Source organism: Kwoniella dejecticola, chromosome 8, assembly GCF_000512565.2.
Source record: "Kwoniella dejecticola CBS 10117 chromosome 8, complete sequence".
In the NCBI taxonomy this organism is placed as follows: domain Eukaryota; kingdom Fungi; phylum Basidiomycota; class Tremellomycetes; order Tremellales; family Cryptococcaceae; genus Kwoniella; species Kwoniella dejecticola.
In genome coordinates this window covers 1,578,486-1,605,207 of record NC_089308.1, presented here as the reverse complement: position 1 = coordinate 1,605,207, position 26,722 = coordinate 1,578,486, and the positions used below count along the sequence as shown (strand labels likewise).

Below are 26,722 nucleotides of genomic sequence, written 5' to 3'. Positions count from 1 at the left end.
TATACCATTGATGTTTGGTCTGTATCGTCAGTGGTCGGTATTCGATCCTATTGTCTTCGACAGATTTGTCCCAGCCGAATTTGATGTTGATGATGGGTCTTCGATTTTTCATACACATTCAAGGTCTGCCGCGTTCATGGATTGACGTTGTGAAAATATCTGAATGCTGGCAGGAAGAAGGCTCTTTCAAGTCGCACGTCATTGATGGGGCATCAAACACATCTGAGGTATAACAGGTGCAGTCCACATCAGCATCTCAGATTCGGTAAGTGAATCGAACTTTCCGCTAGGCCGTTGAACCGGATATAGCATAGCGCAAGCTTCAACCAAACTTACACACAATTTCATTACATCTCATCTCGGCCGCACACACACTCAATATTCCATTCCTATCCGCTGCAGCCGCCGGCAAGAGCGTGCAGACCTCATGTTGATCACACCATATGATGTCTTAAGCGTCCGTCTATCCCCTGAAATCACAACGCGGTGTCTGCTATAGACAAGGAATTTTCGGTCTTCTCCTTTGAATTTCGCCATCATTCGTCTTAACCCCCAGTTACCGGATTTAAGGTTCAGGGAAAAGAGCCACAACGTACTGTAATTATCGTGATGTCTCAGCATCATCGATCCCATCTGACCCAACGATTTGAAGCAGTGGATCACGAGAGGACTCTCAGGTCCAAACCCCACCTCACCAATTCATGGTACGCTACTTGGTCATGTCTGGAAGCACGACATCGTCGGACATCGGACTTGATCTGGATCTGCTTATATCCTAAATCCGATTCCTTATCCCGGATCACGTCTTGCATTTCATTTGACGTGATTTGGTCTGCTTGAACTATCCTGTCCTCTACTGCTCGTTCTCCTAGAAAGCGATCTTTGTAGCTCGTTAAAGGGTATGGCGGAGTACTGTAGCCGTCGCTTGGTGAGAGCTTTGCCCCCATCCCCCTTTCTCATCCTGTTAACAAACGATTGCGAGAATTTCAGGTGGAATTGCAAAGTCTGAAAAAATCAAGTATTTTTGGTAAGATCAATGACGGATTCTCGGTACTATAAGTACCATGGGATAAATAATCTGCTCGAATCAATTCGATTCATACTCCCAGCTAGCTTCGTGCTATCCTATTGACCCGCTAAGGACCAAAAAAGAAAGACACTGAGCTTTCGACCTCGCGCTCAGGTCAGCTCGTCGGCGAGTCCCAGTTGAGACAAGATGGCTGTTTACTCCGAAGAAGGTTACGAGAACGCTAAGCCGGATGTCCTTGACTCCGAGCCGCCGATCCTTGAAGATGGTTATGCCCTTAAAGAGCGAGAGCGACAGGAGATTGCTGTGGACGGTATATTGAAGAAAACACGACGAGGGTTGAAACCGAGACATATCCAAATGATCACCATCAGTGGGTCGATCGGGACCGGTCTTTTCGTGAGCTCACCAAATTTGGTCCTGTCACACAACCTCATCGATAGCACCTTTGTCTGCTCCTCTGAAGAGTCGCAACGTGTATGTAGTAAAAGTAGCGCTTACCACAAGTGATTCCGCTCATACTCGCAGGTCGGTTCCGGCGCAGCTCTAGCCCACGGGGGACCCCTCTCCCTCTTACTGGGGTACATCATCATCGCCTTGAATACATGGGTGACTTTCAACGCAATGGGCGAGATGGTATGTTATCTCCCCATCGACGGGAGTTTCATCCTCTACGCGGAACGATACGTCGACCGATCTTTCTCGTTTGCGCTCGGCTGGTTCTTCGTCATCAAAGGATCGATCAGTTTCGCCAATGAAGGAGTGGCGATTGCTGGACTGGTGAATTTCTGGAATACCGATATCAATAATGCGGTATGGATCGGGACCTCGATCGTGGTCATGGCTGCCATTGTAAGTCCAATCCAACCATACAGTGCCGAGGGTTCCACTGGCATACCGTATGCGCCACTGGGCGTGATTTCCTGACTGACAACTGCTGCAGAACTTCCTTTCTTCCAAGTATTTTGGAGAAGCCGAGTTCCACATGTCGATATTCAAGATCCTCCTGATTATCGGGTTGATCCTCTTTTCGTGTGAGCTTGAATGCGAGACATGGCTATTCACTTGCCTTTCCTTCCTCTGTTTTGTTCACATTTACAGCTTCATCCAGCTGTTAAATAGATCCGAACGAGAGAGGAATCGCTGAACTCATGGGATTGGTTTTAGTCATTACCATGGTCGGTGGTAACCCGCAACACGACGCCTTCGGTTTCCGATACTGGCGAGATCCAGGATTGATGAATGAGTACCTTGCCACTGGAGCGGCCGGACGATTCTCTGGCTTCTGGTCGATCTTGATATCGGCAAGTTACGCTTTTGGAGTGCCCGACTTCGTAGCCAACACAGCTGGCGAGACGAAACATCCCAGAAGGGTCTTACCTCGAGTTTTCCCTTTGGTCATTTTCAGATTATGTACTTTTTACGTTCTCGGTGCGTTGGCGGTTGGGATCGTTGTGAGTTGTCTCCTCCTTTTCGACCCTATTTTATCTTTTGCTCTTATTCCCTATCCTATCCTGTCCTCTCCTATCCTCTTCTGTCCTGTCCTGTCCTGTCCTATCCTATCCTATCCCATCCTATCCTATCCTATCCTATCCTATCCTATCCCATCCTATCCTATCCTATCCTATCCTATCCTATCCTGTCCTGTCCTGTCCTGTCCTGTCCTGTCCTGTCCTGTCCTGTCCTGTCCTGTCCTGTCCTGTCCTGTCCTGTCCTGTCCTGTCCTGTCCTGTCCTGTCCTGTCCTGTCCTGTCCTGTCCTGTCCTGTCCTGTCCTGTCCTGTCCTGTCCTGTCCTGTCCTGTCCTGTCCTGTCCTGTCCTATCCTATTCTATTGTATTCGACCCGATCTGAGCCAATTCCCATCAATCGCCAACTTTGTATTGTGAGCTAATCATTCTGGCCTGACTTCTATTAGGTCCCGTACAATGATAAACGCCTCGGCTTAGCTCTGAAAGGAGCCGGGTCCTCACCATTCGTACTTGCGGCCCAACGAATGGGTATCCCCGGTTTGGGATCAGTAATCAATGCTGCTGTTCTCACCTCGGCCTTGTCGAATGGGGTCGAAGGGATGTTCTCAACTTCAAGAGGTTTATACGGTCTAGCCTTGAAAGGCAAAGCTCCGAAAGTATTCACGGTAACGAAGAACGGTGTACCAGTCATGTGTCTCCTCTGGGTGATATCGATCAGTCTGTTGGGGTTCATGACTGTCTCTAAAGGGTCGGCGGTAGTCTTTACTTGGTTTACCCGGATGATCGGTAGTAATTTGCTTTTGATTGGCATGTGCTTCAATTGGGTGTATATCCGCTTCAACAGGGCAATGAAAGCCCAGGGAAAAGATAGGAATAAGTTGCCGTATAAATTGAGGGGACAGTATGTTATGAGTTGGATAGCGATGCTTTCGTATGGTTTGTTCTGGATTGTGAGTACGAAGCAAACTTTCAAATACTGCACTATACCTACACAGCTTGTCCATCCTATAAGAACGTTCGGACGCTCGGACCCTTGAACCCTCCAAGCCCCTTCCACTCTTGTACCGATCTCCTTCACGACGATAGCTGCCCTCACGCTGACGTATACTGCACGCTTTCGCACACCACACTTAATAGACGAATGGCTACTCGGTCTTCATCAAGGGGAAATGGAACTATCAAACCTTCTTGTTCTCTTACCTCTCCATCGCTTTCATCTCGATCCCGTACATCGGACACCGACTGTATTCTCGGAATTGGTCGTTCAAGCCCTTGAGCGAGGTAGATCTGGACACTGGTTTAGCTGAAGTTGAGGCATTGGAAGAATTTGATCGGAAACAACCTTTACCCACGGGAAGATGGGCGAAGTTCGATAGATGGTTGTGGGGTTAATACTGAGATTAGCGAGATCCTTTGCAGGCAGATCAGAAATCGAGCTGCTTTGATTTTATCACTCGACAACGATCAGTAAAACATCAGAATCCGTTCCGTACAGTCCACTTGACTTATTAGTTCTTGAAGGGCCCATGCAGGAAATCCTCCATCGCTTCTGTTATGCAAATCTAGGTATCGCTCGGCTGAATTGCAACTGATTGGTTTCGATACCACATGAGATCCAGCGTTTCATATACATCACAGAGCCCAAGAATCGACAAAAATGCAGGATATTTCAGTGTGATCATCGCCACAGCAGCCTGAGGACCCGGTCAGCGTCCTACTTATACCTCGCATCGGTCTCCGCTAAGCGATGATAGCTTCCACCAATCCAGAAGTATCACTAGCGAAGTCGGTGACTATGCCAAAATGTGAGCAATATGAGCATCAGCGCGAGTCAATCTCGCTTGGACGTGAAAAGCCATCACTCGGATTGTACAAACCGGGTAGAGGAGACTCACAGATTATACCCTTCTTTTTCAGACCTTTACCTTTCCCACTCGTCAACCACGTCTTCAAGCCCACATTCACCCCGGGTACCACCAGCCCATCAGCCATCACCTGAGGCACAAGTAACTGAGCAGCCACTTCCGAACTTGCATACGTGATATACAGCCCATCGCCCTTCGATTTACTAGCTGCTGCTGCTATATGTGTGGTCGTGGCGTCTACTTTGACCTTGACGTGAGGGGTGAGTCCAATGCTGGCAGATGGCTCGTACAGATCTTCAATGTACACTTTATCCCCTCCGGAAGTGGTCAAAGAGAAATCTGGATTGTTATCTGCGAATCCATTTGTCAAATCTACCCCGATCGCTGAAGGAGAATTGAATCGCCTGAGAATGACCATTTTCCCTCGCACGGCGGATAAGGTGGTAGAGGTGATGGATTGGGCGGGGTTCACGTATATCTGAGCTTGGGCGGAGGTGAGAGTATCGTACATCCTTTGTTGGAGGGTGGTGTATGAGCCGAAAGTGGAATTTTCGTCCTAATGACGTGAAACAGCAGATCGAAGGGAGATTGTAAATGGTCAATACAGAAGCCAAGCAGTTGAACTAAGGTCAAGGCTCGCAACATGAAGATGTTGAGATGGCCAAGATTTCAAAAGATCTTGTTCAGGAATGACGGGAGAAGGGAGATCGCACACGCACTTTAACGCTGATCAAAAGCGTCTCCGTAGGATTCTCATCCAAAAACCTCCAGAACCCATACAAGACATCCTCGAATCTCGCATTCACATCTAACAGAGCCTCTGAATGGAAAAATACCGTATCTTTACCGTTCGGCGCGACACCCAACCGTAAGTCGAAAGCGCGATTTCCCGCTTGGAGTTGCTGGAATATCGATTGTTTGCCGCATCTGTACAGCGGGGATGGGTAGATGATATTGGTGTATTTGAGGTATTCGATTTGTTTCAACGGGGTGTAATTCCACTGTACACGCGAAAGATATTCAGCTTATCTTTATACACGCAGTTTGACAGGGATATCATGTTTGATCAGGAGTGAATCAGCTCACAGATGCTGTATCGTGTGTTCCCGGGATGGACATGTCGGTAAGTCTTGTGTCGTCGGGTATCTTCGACATCCAGGAGCATAATGAGCCGGAGCATTTAGAATATGAGCCTAGGCAGACAAGGCTGATCAGCATTGGTCCTTGGAATGGAGACCATGAGTGGGCTCGAAGGGAATGCCAGCTCATGTAGGGATGAACATGCTCACCTAGTATACCACTCCCTCTGGACAGTGCTGCATTCATAGCCGTCACATTGTATTTCGGAGCTCTCGATTCTAAGGGAGAGGCGATCGCCAAAATAGACAGAAGTGGAAGGAGAAGTAAGTGAAGCATGGTGGGGAAGGCTGTAAAGCAGTCCTGTGAGAGATTACAAGGTCGAGTCGAGAAGTGCTGATTCTATCGGATCAAGCGAAGGAGCGAAGGGAAAGACTTGTTGTTTGATGGGTGAGATGCAGATTGCAAGCAAACTGGAGGATCTTCAGCAAAGAACCTTGATAAACGAAGCGGACGGGTGGGTGAGCTGACATTCCTCATACATACATAGATTTATCGGTCGAGTGATCTGATTGATCGTCCGCAGTCATTGGAAAAAAGTCAAAGACCGGCGCTCAGATCGTCAGGCCCATTTTCAATCGTAACGTTACTCTTAGCCCTTTCTTTACCTTTTCATGTTATTGTAAAATAGGTCCGAGCAACAGGAACAGTCGCTGACACGTGTTGAGTCTAACGTTGGTGCGTCTTCCTGGCAGGTGAGTCGCTATTTACGTGCGATGATGCTAGGTATCAAGAGCAGTAGCTCTGCGAATTGGTGAGATCCTTTCGAGTGGTCTGCTTGAATCTCTAGAATACAGACACACAATTCACCAAAACGCGAGCCAAGACAAAAAGACCGATAACTGAGGCACCAGTTCAGGAAGCGTGCGTACCGAGGTTCAGGGTTTCTCGGGTTAGTCAGGGTGAAAAAAGCTGATCCGTAAGGCACCCTTGATCCCTCATAACGTGAAAAGTAAAAGTAAACAAAGGAGTGCAAGCGTACAAGCTGAGCGGGAAAGCCAAGCCAAAGAATGAAGGCGTTATGAGAGATACGAGTACGAGTAAAAAGCACATAATAATAATGTTGACGCGTGATGTGATGTTGATAGGAATTATATCATCTTTCGTCAGCATGCTGTGAACATGGGATGAGACGGCATGGTATGAGAGATAGCATTACGCGTATGTGATTGCAAGATCTTATGAAGCATGTGAACTTTTATCTACAGTGCAATCGTCGATCCTTCTCATTCATGGATGACTGATTGATTGTATCTGCTTGATCGTCAACTCAACTTACACAGAGACACGTTCTTTACTCTTCCACACTCCTTATACGACTCATACAGTCAAACAACCAACCTCAAGGATCCCGCAAGAGGCTATAAGTTGGAATAGAAGCGAGCAAGATGCCCAAAAAACGACCTGGTCCAATAACGATCTCATCCCCTATCCCTCGTAGTCCCGATGGACTCCTCACTTCTAATTCCGCACATCGCTCGTACCCCTCTCCAGGAGGACGGACCGGGGGCACATCATCGCCTCGGACACCTACGAGAAATAACAGGGAAGGTAAGAACCAGGCCAAGGTGTACGATGAGGTGAGTCAAATCAGCCTATAACCGTATTGCGGATGGATAGCGGCTCCTTAAATCTGAAATCTGAAATGCTGTGCTGTGCTGTGATCTTGCTTGCGGATCAAGAGATCACTTCACTATGGGTTTATTCGTTTTCCTGAACCAAGCTTGATTTTGATCCGAACCGAGCTCAAATCCTGCCCTGCATCTTTCTTTCCCCGCCATGCACTGTTCTCATCGTTCAACGTTCATATCCACACAATCAACCCCGCACCCGCATACGCACCCGCATTGCTATGTAGAACCACGAGTGACATGCGCTAAGGAGTACCTTTCACCGTGGTCATTCTCAATCTTATCATCAGAAATATGACCATACACCTTTCTTTATCCTTCCACTTGATCGATTGTTGTTCATCTTATTCGTCATACCCGATTCTGCTGTCTCGTCTCTATCTTACCCATAATCAATTGCTTACTCTGCCTTGCTTGATCACCCACATTGGTTCCAGTACGACCTCTCCCCCACTCACGCATATCTCGAACAATTCAACTCGTACCCCTCCTCTCCCGACCCTACCCACATGCCAATCTCACCCTCCCAATCGCCCTTCGATTCCCCTTCTCTAGCCAACGAGAAAGACCCCTTAGGCGGCGTCGGCGGCCACGGAGGCAGATTTGGCGATAATCAATTCTCCTCCAACCATTATCTCGCACCTACCTTACATCCCCATGGCGAACGTAATAAAGCTTTACCACCAGGAAGCGGAAGTACCTCTAAATCCAAGAAGTACGGTTCTTCTCGATCATGTATACCTACCAATCCGACTAAACGGAAACTATGCTTCTTCGGCATACCACTACTACTGGTGGTCATTGCTGGAGTCGTAATTGGAGTAGTTGTTGCTACGTCTCATAAACCTTCAGCATCAAGCTCAGACTCCTCGGGATCATCAACTGGAACTGGAGGAACGGGCACGAAGAATGGTAATGGAGGACAAACCACTTGGAATCAATACATCAAGCCTTCCTCAGGAGGCGACGGGGATATGGTAACTACGGATTTGGGTGTGCAGTTCAAATATCAGAATAAATTCGGAGGTCATTGGGCGCAAAACCCTTACGATCCCTATTCTGTAAGTCCACCGCTCGCTGTGTCATACAACACTGTAAATTGGTACGAGCATCAGCTTATCCTTTTCTCAGGTTTCTGGTAAAGCCCAATCATGGTCCCCTTCTCTCACTGAAGAATGGATTTGGGGAACCCACATCGCACGAGGTGTCAATCTCGGAGGATGGCTCGTCACTGAACCTTTCATCGTTCCCTCCCTGTATGAGCAATACCAAACTTCAACTCCGCAAGCCGTAGACGAGTACACTCTATCTCAAGCTATGGGGGCCGACCTAGCTACCAAGATGGAAGAGCATTACAAGACGTTCATTACCGAAGAAGACTTCGCTGCTATATCCGCAGCAGGGTTGAATTACGTCAGGATAGCATTGGGCTTTTGGGCAGTGGAGACTATAGATGGAGAACCTTACTTGCCGAAAGTGTCGTGGACGTATTTCCTGAAAGCGATAGGATGGGCGAGAAAATATGGAATAAGGATCTTCGTGGACTTCCACGCTTTACCGGGAAGTCAGAATGGATGGAATCATTCAGGCAAGAGCGGGAGCGTCAATTGGTTATATGGAGTCATGGGGATAGCGAATGCTCAGAGATCGTTGGAGACGATAAGGACGATTACGGAGTTCATATCACAGGATGGTATCAAGGAGGTCGTCCCTTTGTGAGTGCTTGCTTCACTGTAGGGAAGGAAGGCACTCGCTATCTGCATTCCAAGGTGAATGCAAATGCTGATGCTGATGCTGATGCTGGCAATGTCTTCGTTAAACAGGTTCGGCTTGGTCAATGAAGTCATGGCTAAGACGGTTGGCAGAGATGTATTGGCAAAATTGTGAGTTGTCACATCAGAGCTTGAAGACCGGCCGAACTCGAATCAGAGCTAATCAGTATGGCTAAACTTCAGCTACTACCAAGCGTACGAAACGGTCCGAGACGTTACTGGGTATGGCGCAGGCAACGGGCCAATTCTCCTAATGCACGAAGGGTTTCTAGGTGTAGCGAATTGGACTGGGTTCCTCAATGGTGCCGATAGGATGTGAGTGATGCTTATCGAGCCTGCAACACAGCATGGTTCGAGAGCAACGCTGACTTTCACGTGTTGTCGACGTAGAGGAATGGATCAACACCCTTACTTAGCTTTCGGCGGAGTGAACACCGACTCCCATGCTGTCCAAGCTAAGACCCCCTGTACATGGGGAGGAGGTACCAACGACAGTATGACTGCCTTCGGTCTGACCGTCGGCGGAGAATGGTCCAACGCCATCAACGATTGTGGACTCTGGTTGAACGGTGTTGGATCTACGCCCGCATACCAAGTTGCCGGGAACGATTGTGCGGTCTACGACGAGTGGATGAACTGGACAGACGATTTCAAGCAGGGTATAATGAGTTACACGATGGCCAATATGGATGCGCTTCAGAACTGGTTCTTCTGGACGTGGAAGATCGGTAATTCCACCGTGAAAGGATATCCTACTTCCCCGCAATGGCATTATAGATTAGGATGGGAGCAGGGTTGGATGCCGAAAGATCCGAGAGCGGCTGGGGGTTATTGTAAGACCCTTGGAATAGGCGGGAACCAGGTGAGTGGACCTTCATTGTGCTTGATGCATCTGCTTGATACATTCATGATAATTGCAGAACGCTGATACAATGTTTTAATAGTTCGAGGGAACTTATCCGGCTTCAGCAACAGGTTCATTCCCCAGTGATACCCCTACCCCAACGATCGCAGCGGACCAACTTGCCTCTCATTCCGTATGGCCACCTCCTACTCTTGGACCGTCGTTCGCCGCGGACCAAGTCCCGCTTTTACCCACCCTCACGCAGACTGGAAGTATCGTTATATTGCCCACTGCGAGTCATCCGTCCAACGCGACTGATATAGGGACCGGATGGGCTAATGCGCAAGATACCAAGGGAGCGTTTGTCAGAGTTCAGGGGTGTGATTATCCAGAGTAAGTCGGGTTTGATTCCTTTCTCGACTTCGACTTCCGCTCCGACTCGAAGCCAGTCCCCTCGCACTCCCTCCTTCTGAGCACTTGGGGGTTGCTCGACTATTCATGAAATATCGGCTGACTTGTTTGACTTGTTTGGTTTGGCGATTATAGTGAATACGACGCTGTCAATGCGACTGTACCTTCTGGAACGTGTACGGGATCGTCTCGATAATCATCAGTCAGAATCAAGTGGTTTGTAGGATTGTCGTTAGCTGGATAGATGAATTTGATGAGAAAACATGGACATTTAGGGCTTATTGGGTTATGGGTTATCATTTCTGGTCTTTGGATTTCGGGTCTTGGGTGTTATTTCGTTTTATGTCATGTCCGGCCATGTCAGCGTCAGCGTCAGCGGTATCAGTATCAGTATCAGTAGTAGTCAATCATATAGAAGTATAGTATAGTATCTCAGAGCATGCACCTTCACCCAGTATACAGTCAATTGGGTCGGCTGATAGACTATTTCTATCTCGACATTCTCCTAGTGGACAGGTTGTTCCGTTCTTCGATATACGTAGTGACTGATCTTTACACATTTCAAGTCGTCGCAGTCGTTACGGTGAATAGTCAAATTGAATCGTCAAGAGAAAGAGAAAGAGGAAGGGAAATATATTGGAAGCTCCAAGCAGACTCCACGCCAATTGCAGAGATCTCCATCCGTACTTTTTCACTTCGACCTCAAGCCCTTTTCCCTCCCTTTCCTTTCTTTTCCCTTCGCCTCCTTTCCTAGTTCTTGGGACTGTTTGATATAGCAAATTCAATCTCGGCCTTTCGTCCTTCTATAAGCCCCTTCAAAGTTTTCAGACCCAACAAAACACCTTGATCAGGCCCTTCGTCGGGCGTTAACCACGTATGAGCAAAATCAATCATCTTAACCCTTATCGGAGGACATTCATTCCTCTCCCTCTTTTCCTCTCCCTCCTTATCATCCTCTTCATCTTCATCATCATTGTCCTCCGAATTTTCATCCTGTGAGTCTGAGTCGGACTCGGAGGCATTTGAGCCATCTTCAGAAAAGGCCGAACGTTGTTCATTAATCCCACTGGGTCCATTCGCCTTGAGAGCTCTGATAGCTTTCTTCTTCTCGTATCGCTCAATTGCCAAAGGGAGTTTTTCAGAATCTCCTTCGTATACTATCAATAAACTTGCGCCGACGAAACGGATCTCCAGCTCGCTCAGAACCAGAGTCAGACGGTCGATCTCTTCGAGGATCAGGGATAGGACTTTGAGCGTCAATCCAGGAGGAATAGCGTGGTTTGTAAATGTTTGGCTCTGGTTATTGCTTTCACCTTGCGAAAGGACCGAGGGAGACCTGGGGGAGATGGAAGGGATGGAAGGGGCGTTGGAGGCTGTGATGGGAGTAGGAGGGATTCCGTTCTCCACATCTACAGCTATGGGTGTCTTCTCCGCCTCGGGAATTGTCTGAAGATTGCCAACTTCATTCGGTTTAGTAGGAGCTAGAATGGGAGCTGGAACCAAGGATGGGATAATGTCGCTTGGAAGAGGGAAGAAACGCGTCATCCCTTCTGGGAGTTTTGAGACGGGGATAGTCTTGCCGAATGATTTCGGAGTTACGATATAGCTCTGAGACCGCTCGTGCCATGTCTACGGGTTCCGATCATCAGCCTCAATGCAACTCAATGAGAAGAATCGAGAGTCAAGTATACTTCTTGCTATATCTTTGAGTCAAGATGACTGATATTGCTTGTAGTCGCACTCACGGTGAATCCAGTCAATCTAACGCCCGTCTCGTGAGTCGTAGTCTCCCTCGCCTGCTTGTCCATCCTGGCTTTCTTCTCATCACTTGCATCAGGCCCGTAAAGGACTGTACCGAGCTTGACATCTATGATATTCGGATGAGTGAAAGCGTATGAGAGGTTCTCAATGACCACGGACTAGCATTGAGCGAAATGACCATCAGCGATGAGCTGGGCGGGTATGGCTATCTCAACGTCGTTGATTCGGTGGTACTCGGCTCACCTCTGGAACTTCCTCTTTTCCTGGGACACCCTCCACACTTCCTGTAGAGCTGAGTTGACCTTCCAGCCTCAGAGTCCCGTAGAATTTGGGTACGAAGGATTTCAGTCTCCGAATGGGGTCTTCGCGCGTTGATGAATTGAGGGTTTGGTAAAATGCGATTTCACGAGGAAGAGCGGGCTACGAAGACGAAACGCGGAGGTCAGCGTTGGTATATATACGTGGAGGGTTGTGTGTGATCAGTCTGGAAAGAGGGAAGTTGGTCATATGGTCGCCATACCGAGAGTGATTGGTCTGAAGGTGTGAATTTATGCGGACGCTCGGACCTACTTTTATGACCAATGAACCTGATGCGTCGGACATGACCCCATCGTGGCCTGCTACTTGGTTCGGCAGGGGTGTTGATTCGCCGATAGCAAGAGGAGGAAGCATGTTGAGCACTTCTTGATTGTGCTCAATGGCAACCTAGAGTCGAGAAAGATAGGCAGCACCGAATAAGAATTATGAATGATGGATGAAAGGAATCTTATACTGTATGGTGATGTGTTACAGCAACACGTCAAGTGAATGGTTTCAGGTTATCTAACATGCCGCATTGCCGTCATAGCGTGACTTGGCCGCTGTCACGTGATCCTGATGATCCTCATCGCAAATCGTCTTTTGAGGTCCACACTCCAGACACAAGCAACGGTCAGTCAAGTCCCGTCTCGCTATGCATCTCTCTGCTGGGTGCGCCTTCCAGTGCTCCTTGTTTAAAAGTATAAACATCCACTCCCATGCAGTCATGCTCATGGCGATAATGGAAAGGATGATCTCGAATGCTCGTGAATTTGGTTCCGTCTTAGCAGATGCTATGAAACGTCATAATCAATTCCTCCTTGTTTGGTCCCATTTCCTTTTTAGCCTGTTAACGGTTGCCGACACCGCAAAAACGCCAAGCCTTTTTCCCATTTTCCAACGATCAGATCTTAGCCGCAGTCAATTCCGATTGATTTGTGGTTGTATTTGTTACCTGTGAATGCGATATCATCCAGATTCTCATTTGAGCAACATACCTGATTGGTCTTCTGCGTCGGCAAACGAAGACGGATAAGCAATAGACCGCGAATATCCGCATTCACCCAACGACAAAGACTACGACACATTTCAGAATTCCTGTCAAACAGCGAGATGCCTCTACCTTGGCAGAAATCGCACACGACCTCATCTGGAGGTCGCGTGACCACGAACATGTCGACATCGAATAAATCAAGGAGATTAAGGATTTTCTTGAGTTATGCGCCTGATTGGGCGTTGACCATCGTGCTTTGGGTACGTCTCTTTGTCTCTCTTCGACTTCCGTCCCATTCACGGTTTCACGGTGAATTACTGATTCCCAGCATATGTTATCATATAGGGAATATTCTACTTACTGGATAAGATTAATGGATATAGAAGACTATTCGATGTGACAGATACATCTCTCGCTCATCCGCATGCCGATCCGGAGAGAGTGCCTGTCTGGTTGTTAGCTGTTCTGTGTGGGGTCGTCCCGGCAGTGATCATTATCTTTACGGCGTGAGTCCTTTCACCCTTGCACTCAGTCGTGTCATATCTTTCCTTTCCGCTCATGAAAACAGGAGACTTGTGGTGATTTTGTGCTGATATGCCGCCATCCATTTTCGCTTGATCAACAGGGCGATAAGAAGATCATTCTGGGACGCACAATCCGCTTTGTTAGGATTGATCCTGGGCTTGGGATTAGTAGCTACTTTTACCAATATCGTCAAGGTGAGTGATAATTGTCCATTTATCATCCTTTACTGGTTCAAGGTATCTTGGGTGGAGATATGACATAGTTCGATGAGCTAAACAACTCATGAGTGTGTTGTAGATCACTGTCGGCCGACCTCGACCGGACTTCTTCGCACGATGCATCTTACCTGAAGACCTCACTGCGAACCCTCTACACGGCCTGACTTCATGGACCGTATGTACCCAGCCGGACGACTCGGTCTTACAAGAAGGTTTCAGGAGTTTCCCCAGTGGACACAGCAGTTTCGCTTGGAGCGGGATGTGGTATTTGATCTTGTATCTTGCTGCTAGTGAGTGGTCTCTGATCATCAACAATTTCAGCACCCGTCCTACCGTCACCTTTCTCGTGGCTAAATGCACATCAGTCACCATACTCAGACTGAGATGCGCACTCGAATCAAGCTGATCTGGTATGCATTGTAGAAATGCGTATCAATAATAGATCCGGATACACTTACAAATCGTGGTTACTCCTCGCTCCTCTCTCCTGCGCGTCCCTAATCACGATATCGCGCACGATGGATTATAGACATCACGCTACGGACGTCATAGCTGGAAGTCTCATTGGGATTATCGGGGCGTGGTATTCTTACAGACAGTATTATCCGGTGAGTGTAATCATGCCGATTTTGCTACTTTTCCTGGATTCGTATTGGTCAGACTGTTGTAGTCAAGACTGACCTGAAATATGTGATCGTGATAGCCTATTGGATCTCCGCAATCGTATAAACCATATTCACCGAGAATACCCAAAGACGAGGAAATCCCATTACACCATAGACCGACCAGATCAAGCATGGAAGGGATGCTCAACCCCCATTCTCAGACCGCTGATGGATCGCATCATCATCCCAGTGGGAGTTCGGGAGATACTGTGAATGGTCAACCGCCTATAGGACATGGGATGGCAGGAGGAGCAGGAAGTAATGGGTTTGATAGGTATGAAGCTGAACGCAGGGGGGATTGGCGGACGGCCGATATAGGTGATCGACAGACCTTTGGTAGTCGAGGTGGCAGCTTGGGGCAAGCTAAGAATGGTGTAATCCGAGGACAAGGGGGACACGAAGAGGATGGAGGTGATTACGGAGAAGGGAAAGAGACTGTACAAAGACCTATTGATAGAACTGATTGATCGATACAGCGTAGCTTTGCGTTGCGTTTCAGTGAATGTATATGGAATCATACAGTACATGTACATGAGCGAGAATGGTTTCCCCCTTGCGATTGCATGGCCCGAGCAGTGGCAACAGCGAGAGCGATGCTAATTCGCATCATTGCACTTGGTCCGCAGCTGCATTCAATGATACTAAGGTCGCGGTCGCGAGAGCGCGTGCAACGAACAGCGCGCGACGTATACTGTACACAGGCGATCCCCAAACACATATCGGGTATTTGTGCAGGCATTCAAAGATCTGGTTAGATATCTCAAATCACTTCGACAGGCTAGACCGATCTTTGGCCCTAACTCTATCTGGGCTTGTTCTTGAAGCAATCCATCAAAGACCCAAGCTCAACAGTCTAGTATGATGCTATAATTATCACACACATCTTTGTACAGAAAAACACAGCTATCATCGCACGAGCATCTACTGTACCATCTCTCGCCTCCTACACGCCGCCCTACATGGCCCTTACATATGAAGCTCTTGAATTTACCGGGATTAGAGGAACATCATCGTTTATTCCGCTCATCGCCACACGCCCTGCTTGCCCATCTACCCTATGCAAGGACGAGGGCCTTGGGTCCTTCCGTTCTTCCTCCTTTTTTGCTGAAAAATACGCTTCAAAACGATGAGCATATACGATGTCCATATTCCTCCCTGCGCGGATGGACCGGACGTCGCAGTCAGCCAATTAATGCGAAATCCTTTGCGTCTTCCTGTCCATGTGTGTGAAATCAGAAGGTCGACTAAAGAGAACTCACATAGCGGCTTCGCACAGCTTACCCTTCCGAGCCTCTATCACTCTGTCCGGCAGAAAATAGTGTACCAATGCTGATCGTCTGTCCTGTTGACGTTGGTGTCGAAGACGGTGGAAGCCTCGTAGCCTACAGTAGCTGCTAAGTGGGTCGACCAGTACGGAATATGCAAGTCGAGGCTGATCTCAATCGATGAAGTAAGGGAACTTTATAGCTGGGATAGGGCACCCACCAGCCCAGAGAGTGATAAGCAGTAAGGCGAGTAAGGCAAAGAGTATGCTGAGTATGTGGAATATGTGGAATATCGGAGAGAACGGTACCTACAGTTCCCATGATCAAAGTATCAGCGAGCAGTTTGGCAGATGTCCGATTAGAAGAAGAAGAAGCGGTACTGTAAGATACTCACAGTGTTGGTCAAATTGTATGATAGTAGTTGCCATTTGCTCCTTGGTCGGAGTGAAGCCGGACCCATGACCGATGACAAATTGGGCGAGATGACCTACCTGCCGGCGAGCGGGGCTGGTCCATTGAATGATCCGCGGGGATACACTGGCAATGCCTTGATCTCGAAGATCTATGAGATACATATTAAAAGAGGTAACCATGTTGACTGCTCTTTCGAAAACACCGCTACTGCATACTCGTGTATTGTTTTGCTTATCGATAAAATCGTTATGATCGTTGGTCCGCGATCCGTGCGAACACAGCACGACGAGGTGTGTTTCATCACGCATTGGCCCGTCCTTTCGTCTAGCTCGGTTTCAGATTCATCGCTCGACGACCATCAAACTCAACGCCGTTGGATCTTGACTGGGGGACCGTCAAGTCCCAAGCCGAACAATCTACCGTGCTTCGCTTCCGAGTGAGCTTGGTCCCTGTCCCCTCTTACTTGCGGTCTCAAGTCCACAGTCGATGCAGGTAGTGACAATTCTGATACACGTGGGAAAGGTCTAGTCCACTCAACTCAAAGGAGGGTTTGACTAATTCAGCTCAAGATCTCTATTCCAAAGTGATTTGCCTCTCCACCTCCAATGAATTAAATGGTCTTCTTCCTCAATGACCTTAACCTACGAAATTAAGATAAGACCCTCTTCGCTTTGAAGCTTTCGATCCCACAGACAGTCGACTTCATACATGTGACTGTAACACGCTAGCTACCTTTGTATCGCGATATGAACATCTCAAAAGACATGTCAACGACTTCGCTATCTCGCGTCCGAAGCTCGCACCCCGCGCCGATCAAGTCACGATGGGCTCTGTTGTCATACAGCTTATCTAGTCCGGTGAGTAATTCCAGACTGCGCCGAATCATGAGTGGCCCAGTCAGGACTCGTGATGAGAAGCATAGAGAATTGACGTCCTTTCCGTGGTGCAGCTACCATACCCACCGGTTTTCCATATCCTAAGCATCCTTTTCGGAATTCTAGCTTTGGCAATCATAGCTCTGTGGGCTGGTGAGTGACATATAGACTTGATATGTACTGAGCACCGCTGATTGACCTTCCCCATCATGGGTCATTTAGCGGCGACCGCTGGATTCGAAACGACTACTGTATTCGATACGAATTATACGAGGATAGATGATAGACATTGGTATACCCCGCTCCTGCCGGATAGCGTGGTGAATGGTCAGAGTGGCGAATTGTGTGATGCGGCGATGTGAGTAAAACTATTTTTCGTCTATTTATGTCCACATACAGTATACTGGGCAAGCACACTTGATGCATCGGGCCAGGATCATGTTATTGCTTCTTGCCTTCAGCTGACTACCACGTTAATCATTGCAGCCTGAATATCGGTTCGACTTTCCGCACCAACGCGATAACCAAGATTTTTCCATACACGATCACAGCATACGGAAGCGGAGGGATCTTCGAAGTGGATTCTACCGATACTCCCAATAACACTATTACCGAGTACAGGGGCAGTACTTTGGAGGATTGTGTGATTGCCGGAGGTGAGCCCACCCCCTGCTGCGCAATCCAATCGAGAATACTAAGTAGCTGACTTCGAATCCTCCTTATAGTCGAGACGATTGTGAAGACCGGTCCTAGCAGCATCTACATGCTGGCGCGTTTGGCTCTTCCTGCCCCACCGAAAGGATATCCTCTCTGAGTATCATTGAGAAGCGCTGATGGTGTGGATATCAACCTTAGGCAACTGTACGGTGTCCTGCTCCCTGGCCTGTTTCTTTCACTACCTCTTACTCGTACAGCGAAGGCGTATACAAGTTGATACCGAACAGTCACCTACGTTACCGTTATGTTATTGATGGTCTGGAAAAATTGTCATGGGACGTCGTATATCGAGTAGGGCAGATATTTGAGAGTGACCAGTATCGGGATAGGAGGCAATCCACTACAATTGGGACGAAAAAATGGTCAATGATGCATACTTATCTTTTCAATCCTAATGTGACGTGAGTCATGCTATGCCTAAAACAAAGATTTACCAAGCTGAGGATCACTGATACTTGCAGGGCGATAGGTGATGCAAAGCAGTATTCATTATTGACAGACCCACCATTGTGGTTCGCGTCCATGAAGGTGTCAAGTCCGGACGAGTCATCGTGGGATTGTGAGTGGCTTATATAAGTTGTGATCGATGTTCAATACACTCAAGTGATTGCTGATTATTGTAATGATACCTGCACTCTCAGCCGATGGATTTCTTACCGCATATTGGGGCCGATCACCCCCTTTGATCTTCGAGGACCTTCTTGTACCCTATTCCAACCTCGTACAGGGATTCATTTCGGCGATATACTCGGATCTCGGTATTTCGCAGAATAAAATATTCATCCAGAAGCTCGAGACGACCACGCTCAAAAAGCAGGATAGCTTTGTCAACGCATCGATACTCGCGAACGATACCAGACACTGGGACTTATCGGGAGCTCGACAGTTATACGACATCGCTCTGACGAATACCAACGATCCACTCACGATGAATCTGTACGACTTCACGGTATTACCCGACAGAGCGATTGCCACGTCGTATTTGTGTCATGTGAAAAGACAGAAAAGTGCACCAGGCTGGGTCGTCAGTGTCTTAGGCTTGACCTTTTCCATATGGGTAAGTGGATTCGTCTTCCGCGTGTCATCCTGAAGATTCCGCACGTCCCAAACGTCCTGTTATCAGTCGACGAAAGGTTGTTATCTGACGGTGTATCTCTCCAACAGGCAGGGATTTGGTCGGTCTACATGCTTGTGGTAGCTCATTTCTCTGCGGAGAAGGACGAGGTGATAGCGTTGGCAAACCCGGTACAACCTTATGCCCCCACGAGCAATTTCCCCCGTCCGACTGTCGTGCAGAGTGGGCCGAGTGCCGAAGTCATCCCTCTTCTTACGATCTGAGGCGCCACCTCATATCAGGACCAAGGAAGAAGGAACATAGTACTAGCCTAAGGCAATTGATGCACAGAATCCGCAGTGAGGGCGAACGGATATAGAATGGATGATCCCGACAGGATTTGTACATGAAGCATTAGATGGGTCATGAACATCTGCTCAATTGTAGCATATGTGATGCAATCTGTATCACTGTAACAGAAAAGGGTGATCGCGTCAAGCCGCCCTAGGGCTTCCAGAATTCGGCAGATCGGTTCGGGAGTTGTTCGCTTCCTCAGATAGGATTTGATGGTAACTATAACTAGTTGTTGATGAAGCCGATGATGGCAATGGTGATGGTGATGGTTGCTGTGTAAGAGGTCGTGCTCGAGCTTTGATGCATTTCCACGTGTTTATAACTTCTCAAAGGAGGAGGAGGAAGGTACCATCAAAACATACATCCCATACTTGGCACTATATTCGCTTCGACTTGAAGATGTTATAAATAGCTTAATGACTTAGAACGATAGCATGCACCATACTCACTGTGTACTGACTAGCATACAAGTCACTAAGTCAATCAACATCTTCTCTCCTTCTGCCTCACCATCGGGGCAAACACGGCGCAGTGGTTTTTGTGGTTCAATCATTGCCTGTCTGCCATGGATCGCCATGACTCCTCAATGTCTGTTGGCAAATCCCCGGCAAATCTCACAACCTTGACAGGGGTTGATCCGACAATTCTCGGAATAGGGCAAGTCCAGCAATCTAGGTGGTCGCTTTTATCGTATAACCTGACTCATCCGGTAAGCTCAGTCAGGTCAAGCACGCCCAAATCGCTCTTATGTGCACCCTTAGCCGCCCAGCTGACTTGAGACCTATCGATAAGTCGAAGTTGGAGAGAGAGGCTAACTCAGCATCGGTGCAAACAGGTACCTTATCCGCCATTCTTCCATATTATCAGCATTCTCCTGGGCGTCATTGCTCTATTCATTATTGCTGTATGGGCTGGAACGTCTACATTGTCCCGTGGCCTGATTTTCCGCATCTCTTGTGACGATCTTACTCTACTGATCCTGTCATGCCCTGGAGCTCACGCTGACAATTGTCGATGGTATATCACCTGACACAGCCGCCACCGTGGGTTTTGAGCCTACTACGGTTTTCGATACCAACTTCACCAGGATAGACGATCCACATTGGTACACCCCCTTCCTACCTGATCGGCTTGTGAGGGAGCAGAGTGGAAAGCTTTGTGATGCTGCGATGTAAGCCTATCTCCCAATCATTTCAGTCTTCGGAAGGGTTATCGGGGGTTCAGTCTATCGGAAATACAGTGGCTATAATGATAGATTCGTTTTAGCTGATCTGAGGCACTCCGTGCAGCTTGAATATAGGTTCCACCTTCCAGACCAACACTCCCGTCAAGCTACTGTCGTATACCATCATAGGGTATGACGAGGATGGATGGTTATCACAGCCAAACAATACGGTCGTCGCTTACAAGGGCAGCGAACTCAGTGAATGCGAGATACTAGCAGGTGAGCATGTGTCTTTCACTATCACCCTGATCTCAATCGATGTGACTCACGCCTGACCCGACTGGCTCGATCGACGGATGCAGTGGAGATGGCAGTCAAGGTAGTCCCAAGTACAGTAGACATCAACGTAAGACATGTTCCTCGGTTGATACAGTAATTGTCGTCCTTTTGGGTACGAAATGTGCTGATGAAGGTTGTGTCTTCGGATATGCCGCTGTAGGCCAAAATCCGGTGCCCTTCGCCATGGCCAGCATTCCTAAAAAGCTCTTACTCTTACTCAGCCGGTATTCCCAGTCAGCTACCGCACACACAAGATGCGTACCGCTATGTCGCTCTGTGGCTCGGCAAATTGGCTTGGGACGTTGTGTATAGACTAGGAATGGTCTTGGACAGGGGGAACTACGACGATCTACAGAATGAACCGGCAAACGAGACAAGACGGTGGTCCATGATGCACACCTATCTCATCAATCCGAACATTACGTGAGCTATGTATCTCATTCCAACGCAGTCGTGACCTGAAAGGCAAAAACCAGCTGACCAAGCTGCTCCGCACCATAGGATGATGGGTGTACTGAATTATACGCTGTTGACCGAACCACCCGTCACCCTCGTCTCGATGACCTTGTCCAATCCGGACGAAGAGTCCTGGCAATGTAAGCGGAGCCGACTTGTCTGGCAGTGACCAAGTAATACCGTGTCTGATATTTCTTGTGACATCTGTAGCGACCGTCAACGAAACGAGCAACTGGGGTAGGAAAGAGCCCTTGATATACAAAGATTTGGTCGTGCCGTACTCGAATTTCGTCCAAGCATTCATTTCAGCTATCAGCTCGGATCTAGGTATACTCAAGCATAATATCTACATCAACAAGATCAGCGAAACCACGATGCGGCAGGAAGATCCATGGGTGAATCAGTCAATCTTGGGTATTCAGGATAAGAAGGGATGGGACCTATGGTATGGCAAAGGCGTTTTTCAAGACGCGCAAAGCAATACTGAAGACCCGGGAACGATCAACTTCTCGAACTTCTCGGTCATACCTGATCGAGAAGTTGCGACGTCTTACTTGTGTCATATCAAAAGACAGAAGAGCGCTGCTGCTTGGATAGTCAGTGTGTTGGGTCTGACTTTTTCCATCTGGGTGAGTCGATTGTCCCAGAACGAAACCTTGCCAATCGAGCGAAGAACTAGGATGCTTGTTGCAGCTAACAGTGCTTGAGCATTGTGGTAGTCCGGAATATGGACAACCTATATGTTGATAGTGTCCTATCTGTCCGAAAAGAAGGACAGGTCTAACGCTAAGGATCCTTGGGGTGCCGCGGCAGAGAAACCCCCTAGTAACGGCAATGGCGATAACATTCCATTATTATCAATGTGATTAGCTTGCCGGAATATCTTCAGCCTGTCTGGTGTACTATTTGGCGGCAAAGCTATGAGGATATTGTAGATAGAGTTCTTCGGGCGACCGATGCAATCTGTACAAGGGGACTCGCTGCGATGAACAAATTAAGGATAAGATGTCAACCGTCATTAATCGAGCTCGCAGCGACTAGGCAGCATGCACAATAATGGAATGCAAAACGGTTCGACGTGCCAGACGACTATCAGGAACGATCGTCCGCGATGTGTTGCCGTGATCGTGCTAGATGAATATTCTGAATTTGATGACCATGATACTCGTTGAGAGAAAAGCCTAATCGTGGGGACCGATAAGCCGAACACTGAGTGGCGCGCTGGTAGTGCAAAAAATGCAAAAATTTATGCGCTTTCCCTAGTTTCACGTTGTGAAGCTCTCGGCGGGTATCGAACCCGCAATCGCCCGATCAACCGAAATCGGTAAGAGTCGGGAGCCTTAACCATTGGGCCACGAAAGCTGGCGATTTTGTAAAAGCCAAAATCTTGTGTGCGTCATATTAGGCATAAATGAGAACGTCGAACGGTCATCAGGCCGCTTTTTACTTCAACACAACGACATTGCTGCGTTGATACAGCAAGCACACCAGAGAGATACATGCAGGGTATATACATCCAGCCGAGACTGCGGTGTAGACAGTAACAAGGTGGCCGTTCGATCTACATCACACACTGACCGTTCTCGAGCTTCCACCCGGCTTTACAGCTGAAGGCTTGACAAGCTCCGTCAGAGCACGTTACCCCTCCGCGGGCGATACCAGGAAGGGCAGAGCAGCTAATCAAGATCATGGATTATCGGAGTCAGTCACTTAAACGGTGGTATCAAGCGCAGGGTGCTTCTCCACTATCGACTCACTCTTGGCCGGCCATGGCGTGTCTTCTGTTGAATTCACCGAAAAGGCAACCCCCGCACGATTCTGGAGCAGATATTCGAGTCAGCATGCATTGAAAGACAAAACATCCGTAAAAATTGTGTGCAAGACTCACCGAGCTCTTGAGTTGTGTCGATACACTGTAGGCAAACGACCGTCAGCTCCTGAGTGGAAGCCAAAGAAAGCGGTTATTGAGAATCACTCGCTGTACTCACTTCAAAAGAATCGGCCAAGCCTTGAACGTTGCAAGCGGTTTGACCAGTAGGACATAAAGCTCTCCTACCATTTCTACTTCTCACCAACCTTTCTTTGAGTTGACGTCGCGCGAACTCGGAGGTACCGCTATTAGCGGTATGGGTGTAGACGAAACGGGCTCCTGTACCGCAAACTTCTTGGTCGGTATACTCGAACGCGGCTTTGACAGACAACAATCATTCGTCAATTAGCTTCACTTCGTCTATAAGCGCAGTCCGAGCCTCGGCGGAATTTGCCCGATGGCTCTAAGTCAATACTCACAGGAAGGACCGCATGTGCAAGTGTATTGGGTTTCCGACATAGGGGTTCCTGGTTGGAAGGAAGCTACTTGGTATGACGAGCAGGTCTTCAAGCAGTCCTCGGGAGTATTGACGTCTGGAGCGAGATATACACCGTCTGGAGCACCCTCTTGAGTACCGATATTGGCGTAGCATGCTTGGAAATTGTATGATGAGGATGTAATGAAGGTCTGCACGATCAAATCGGCGCAACTTAGCAAATCCATTCTTTCCGGGAGTTAAGCGTCCTTGAGGAACACCGAAGGAACGACAGAAGGAGCTCTGCGGACTCACACTCCAAGAGTAACTTTGACAGGTACCATCCTGAAGTACCGAGTTGGTGTATGTATCGGCTGTTAATGCTGTGTTACTGCATTTGCAGGTAGACATCGCTTGACGCTTTCTACCTGGCTGGTCCGCTTGGAAGAAGCTGTACATAAAGGGTCCGTCTTTGCTTGAATAGCATGCGACCTGTGGAGCAGGCCGTTGGTCAGCGATGAATCATCTCAGCGATAGATGATACAGTACTCACAGCGCAGTCGGCCGGATAAACGATGTCGGGGTCTCCGAGGGAGACGGCATCGCTTGGAGTCGTGGTAGCACATCCGACATAGATGTTATTCACTGCTGCTCTAGCTGAGCCGACGAAAGCGAGTGTAGCAAAGACTGTCGAGAGGGAAAAAGAGAACATGTTAAATGAGTGACTGATAGTTAGTAACGAAAGGAGAACCCAGACATGTAGTGGAGGAAAGGTTGATGGAAAAACAAGAACAGCAGGGCGGAGTTCAAAGATATATTCATCGATATATATCCGTGTGAGGACTCCTTAGCTGCTTTGGAGATGTTGCACCTATGGTCTGTGGAGAAAAAGGTAAACAAACAGACGATATCGTACTGGGCCTCAGACTTTGGCATCATCCGGTCGATCATCCGATCAGCAGATCGACATGACATACCCCGCCGCACCGATCAGTAGATCATCTGTTGGCACGGTTGCCAGAAAGACAAGATAACTTAGCAGTTCAGAGCGTTGTGAGTTATGTACGGTCGGAGCACCGCCATGCAGGCGTTAAGCTTGACGTCTGTTCCATCGGCAGATCATAGTGATGTACGTACACCTAATTAAGGTTGTGCAGGATTTGCATGGGCGTGCAAGGGTTAATTAACCCAAAATAACGGTATCGAGAGGCATGGTGACATACCTCGTCAGAGGGTAGTATCCTGAGATCTGCACGCACAGGGTTTCATCAGACTTGTTTGGCTGGAATCTCAAGTTACCGAACACTTATGAAAGTATGAAACGGAATTTGCACACAAGGCACAAAGAGCAACACTGAACGTCAATTTAAAAACCATGATCGAGCAAGTACGAACGGTCCCACATCACATCACATCACCGTGAAGAGCAGACTGAAGCCGTTCATTGCTTTGTCAAGAAATTGATGAGCACCCAAGCGCTCACCAAAAATAAAGAAATGAATATCAGTGCACGATCTGTTCAGGTCATCCAATGCATCCAAAAGTTAAAAAAAGAAGTGTCCGGCGAGGAGAGAGATATCGATTGAAATGTTTGATATAAATTACGCAGCAATGCAGGTGCCGTTGGCAGCCAATCTGAATTCTGGAAGACACTTGTATGATTCACATTTGCCCCGAGAACAGGTTACCGCTCCTGCAGCAACTCCCTCAAGTCGAGTGCAACTGAGGTAGGGCATAGTCAGCATAAGAGGGGACCGATGCAGAGCAATCAGGGTGAGCTCACTCGAAACCGAAACTTGTCTGATTAGCATTGAAAGCTCCATGCGCGCATCCACCGCAAGACTCCAGTTCAGAGGAGGTGTCGATGCACTGCCAAGCTCGTTGTGTCAGAATAGGTTCAACATAGTCAGACCCTCTGACAAGGAGAAGAGAGCTCACCTCGAAAGAATCTTCAGCACCGGAAACTTTGCAAGCGGTGAGTCCTCCAGGGCACAAAGCATGTTTGTCGCCTTGAAGTCTGAGCATTCTCTCCTTCAATTGCCTCTTGGCGAATTGAGAGGACACCGCCGTGTTCGCGGTATGCTGATACGTGAAATACTGGTATTCTTGACAAGCACCCGTTGACGTGTATGTGAATGACGCTGTACGATCACATAAGCTGCTGAACCGCTGTAACACAGGGACGCGAGAGTTTGATCATCAGTCCTCTTGTGGTATGTCCACTCACTATCAGAACCGCAGAAACAATTGTACTGGTTCTTGATGGTGTCAGGCTGGATCGCAGCCACAGGATACTGCTTGCAGGTGGCTAAGCATTCCTCCGGGGTGTCAAGCAGACCCGCACGATAGGCGTCTTCGGGGAAAGCATCCGCAGGTGGCCACAAAGCGTTGGTGTTTACGCAAGTGTTGAAGGTGTATGAGGAGTCCGTAGCCATGACCTGAAAATTTACGAGTCAGCGAGTTGTAAAATACGCTAGCTACATTCTTCGTCGGCTGGGAGGTACGCACATTCGCCTGGTTATCAGCGCAGACCGCCGACCCGTCAGACTCGGGGGAGACAGCGTAGTCTTGAGCGTCAGGAGCTTCGTTTGAGCACGCACAGAGCTGGACTGTCGTGGAACCTGTCTGATACTGCGGAACATATCCGGAGTATGTGTAAGGCCCATCTAGCCGGTTGTTGCAGTAGACCTAGAAATTCCGTCAGCGATGCCTCTGACCGATGAACGACCAAGCAGGATTAAATGTACTTACAGCACAGTTGTACGCAGACGTCTGTGTGAAATCGGATACGAAGGCACCTGGGGTATAGGTGCTGATACATCCTACAAAAACGGGGCTGGGGGCAGCAGCAGCTGTTCGGCAGCTGACGAGCAAGGTCAGAATGGCGGGGGCGATGAGAGCGAACATCGCAAAGAGCGTGTATGACGAGTTGGCCGTGTTAGTGAACAAATTGAAGTCTCTAGATGGAAGGAATAACAAGGATTTCAAAAGGCGAAAATCTGAGTTGCATCCTCCCGAGTCTTTGTATTTACTTCGATGACTGAAGGTGTGTCTGGCAGGTCATCCCATCAGTAGCCTTGTTTGTTGACTCCAAGCATGCAATACATTCTTATGCCATGTCCAAGTTCCAAGCATGGAGCGGACTTGGTGCCAGGAGCGGATGGTTCGAAGGGACGTTTCG

At 48.3% G+C, this 26,722-nt stretch overlaps 10 protein-coding genes and 1 non-coding gene across 11 annotated transcripts; 6 read left to right on the top strand and 5 right to left on the bottom strand.

Annotated features, from left to right (window-relative positions):
• Positions 1–1,216: 1,216 nt before the first annotated feature.
• I303_106874 (uncharacterized protein) lies at positions 1,217–3,889 on the top strand (the record flags this gene model as incomplete). The annotated part of the gene is made up of 6 exons (XM_018411745.1): positions 1,217–1,426; positions 1,556–1,879; positions 1,971–2,061; positions 2,195–2,481; positions 2,944–3,447; positions 3,635–3,889. 6 exons carry the CDS (start codon positions 1,217–1,219, stop codon positions 3,887–3,889), a joined length of 1,671 nt encoding a protein of 556 aa, XP_018258946.1.
• Positions 3,890–4,237: 348 nt separating this feature from the next.
• I303_106873 (uncharacterized protein) lies at positions 4,238–5,778 on the bottom strand (the record flags this gene model as incomplete). Its single annotated transcript, XM_018411746.1, has 5 exons — positions 4,238–4,290; positions 4,393–4,918; positions 5,082–5,363; positions 5,449–5,555; positions 5,652–5,778. The coding sequence occupies 5 exons, from the start codon at positions 5,776–5,778 to the stop codon at positions 4,238–4,240; spliced, it is 1,095 nt and encodes a 364-aa protein (XP_018258947.1).
• A 1,109-nt stretch (positions 5,779–6,887) lies between these two features.
• On the top strand, positions 6,888–10,353 carry I303_106872 (uncharacterized protein; the record flags this gene model as incomplete). The annotated part of the gene is made up of 8 exons (XM_018411747.2): positions 6,888–7,079; positions 7,568–8,191; positions 8,262–8,845; positions 8,954–9,013; positions 9,086–9,217; positions 9,293–9,764; positions 9,847–10,139; positions 10,293–10,353. 8 exons carry the CDS (start codon positions 6,888–6,890, stop codon positions 10,351–10,353), a joined length of 2,418 nt encoding a protein of 805 aa, XP_018258948.2.
• A 554-nt stretch (positions 10,354–10,907) lies between these two features.
• Positions 10,908–12,590, bottom strand: I303_106871 (uncharacterized protein; the record flags this gene model as incomplete). Its single annotated transcript, XM_018411748.1, has 4 exons — positions 10,908–11,786; positions 11,903–12,076; positions 12,162–12,338; positions 12,489–12,590. The coding sequence occupies 4 exons, from the start codon at positions 12,588–12,590 to the stop codon at positions 10,908–10,910; spliced, it is 1,332 nt and encodes a 443-aa protein (XP_018258949.1).
• Positions 12,591–13,328: 738 nt separating this feature from the next.
• Positions 13,329–15,084, top strand: I303_106870 (uncharacterized protein; the record flags this gene model as incomplete). Its single annotated transcript, XM_018411749.1, has 6 exons — positions 13,329–13,469; positions 13,555–13,715; positions 13,835–13,928; positions 14,032–14,242; positions 14,376–14,560; positions 14,656–15,084. The coding sequence occupies 6 exons, from the start codon at positions 13,329–13,331 to the stop codon at positions 15,082–15,084; spliced, it is 1,221 nt and encodes a 406-aa protein (XP_018258950.1).
• A 1,976-nt stretch (positions 15,085–17,060) lies between these two features.
• Positions 17,061–17,985, top strand: I303_106869 (uncharacterized protein; the record flags this gene model as incomplete). The annotated part of the gene is made up of 5 exons (XM_018411750.1): positions 17,061–17,153; positions 17,246–17,324; positions 17,394–17,529; positions 17,658–17,827; positions 17,897–17,985. The coding sequence occupies 5 exons, from the start codon at positions 17,061–17,063 to the stop codon at positions 17,983–17,985; spliced, it is 567 nt and encodes a 188-aa protein (XP_018258951.1).
• Positions 17,986–18,257: 272 nt separating this feature from the next.
• Positions 18,258–19,226, top strand: I303_106868 (uncharacterized protein; the record flags this gene model as incomplete). Its single annotated transcript, XM_065969461.1, has 4 exons — positions 18,258–18,289; positions 18,350–18,447; positions 18,530–18,945; positions 19,053–19,226. The coding sequence occupies 4 exons, from the start codon at positions 18,258–18,260 to the stop codon at positions 19,224–19,226; spliced, it is 720 nt and encodes a 239-aa protein (XP_065825533.1).
• Positions 19,227–19,861: 635 nt separating this feature from the next.
• I303_106867 (uncharacterized protein) lies at positions 19,862–22,122 on the top strand (the record flags this gene model as incomplete). The annotated part of the gene is made up of 9 exons (XM_065969460.1): positions 19,862–20,005; positions 20,132–20,228; positions 20,332–20,467; positions 20,586–20,740; positions 20,824–20,867; positions 20,961–21,223; positions 21,302–21,396; positions 21,467–21,885; positions 21,976–22,122. The coding sequence occupies 9 exons, from the start codon at positions 19,862–19,864 to the stop codon at positions 22,120–22,122; spliced, it is 1,500 nt and encodes a 499-aa protein (XP_065825532.1).
• A 407-nt stretch (positions 22,123–22,529) lies between these two features.
• On the bottom strand, positions 22,530–22,618 carry I303_106866. Its single transcript has one exon. It is a non-coding gene; the product is annotated as a tRNA-Lys (tRNA).
• A 199-nt stretch (positions 22,619–22,817) lies between these two features.
• On the bottom strand, positions 22,818–24,253 carry I303_106865 (uncharacterized protein; the record flags this gene model as incomplete). The annotated part of the gene is made up of 7 exons (XM_018411752.2): positions 22,818–22,932; positions 23,014–23,074; positions 23,145–23,169; positions 23,245–23,444; positions 23,546–23,753; positions 23,857–24,033; positions 24,095–24,253. The coding sequence occupies 7 exons, from the start codon at positions 24,251–24,253 to the stop codon at positions 22,818–22,820; spliced, it is 945 nt and encodes a 314-aa protein (XP_018258953.2).
• Positions 24,254–25,142: 889 nt separating this feature from the next.
• On the bottom strand, positions 25,143–26,448 carry I303_106864 (uncharacterized protein; the record flags this gene model as incomplete). The annotated part of the gene is made up of 6 exons (XM_018411753.2): positions 25,143–25,263; positions 25,325–25,410; positions 25,480–25,682; positions 25,769–25,979; positions 26,050–26,229; positions 26,293–26,448. 6 exons carry the CDS (start codon positions 26,446–26,448, stop codon positions 25,143–25,145), a joined length of 957 nt encoding a protein of 318 aa, XP_018258954.2.
• Positions 26,449–26,722: the final 274 nt, after the last annotated feature.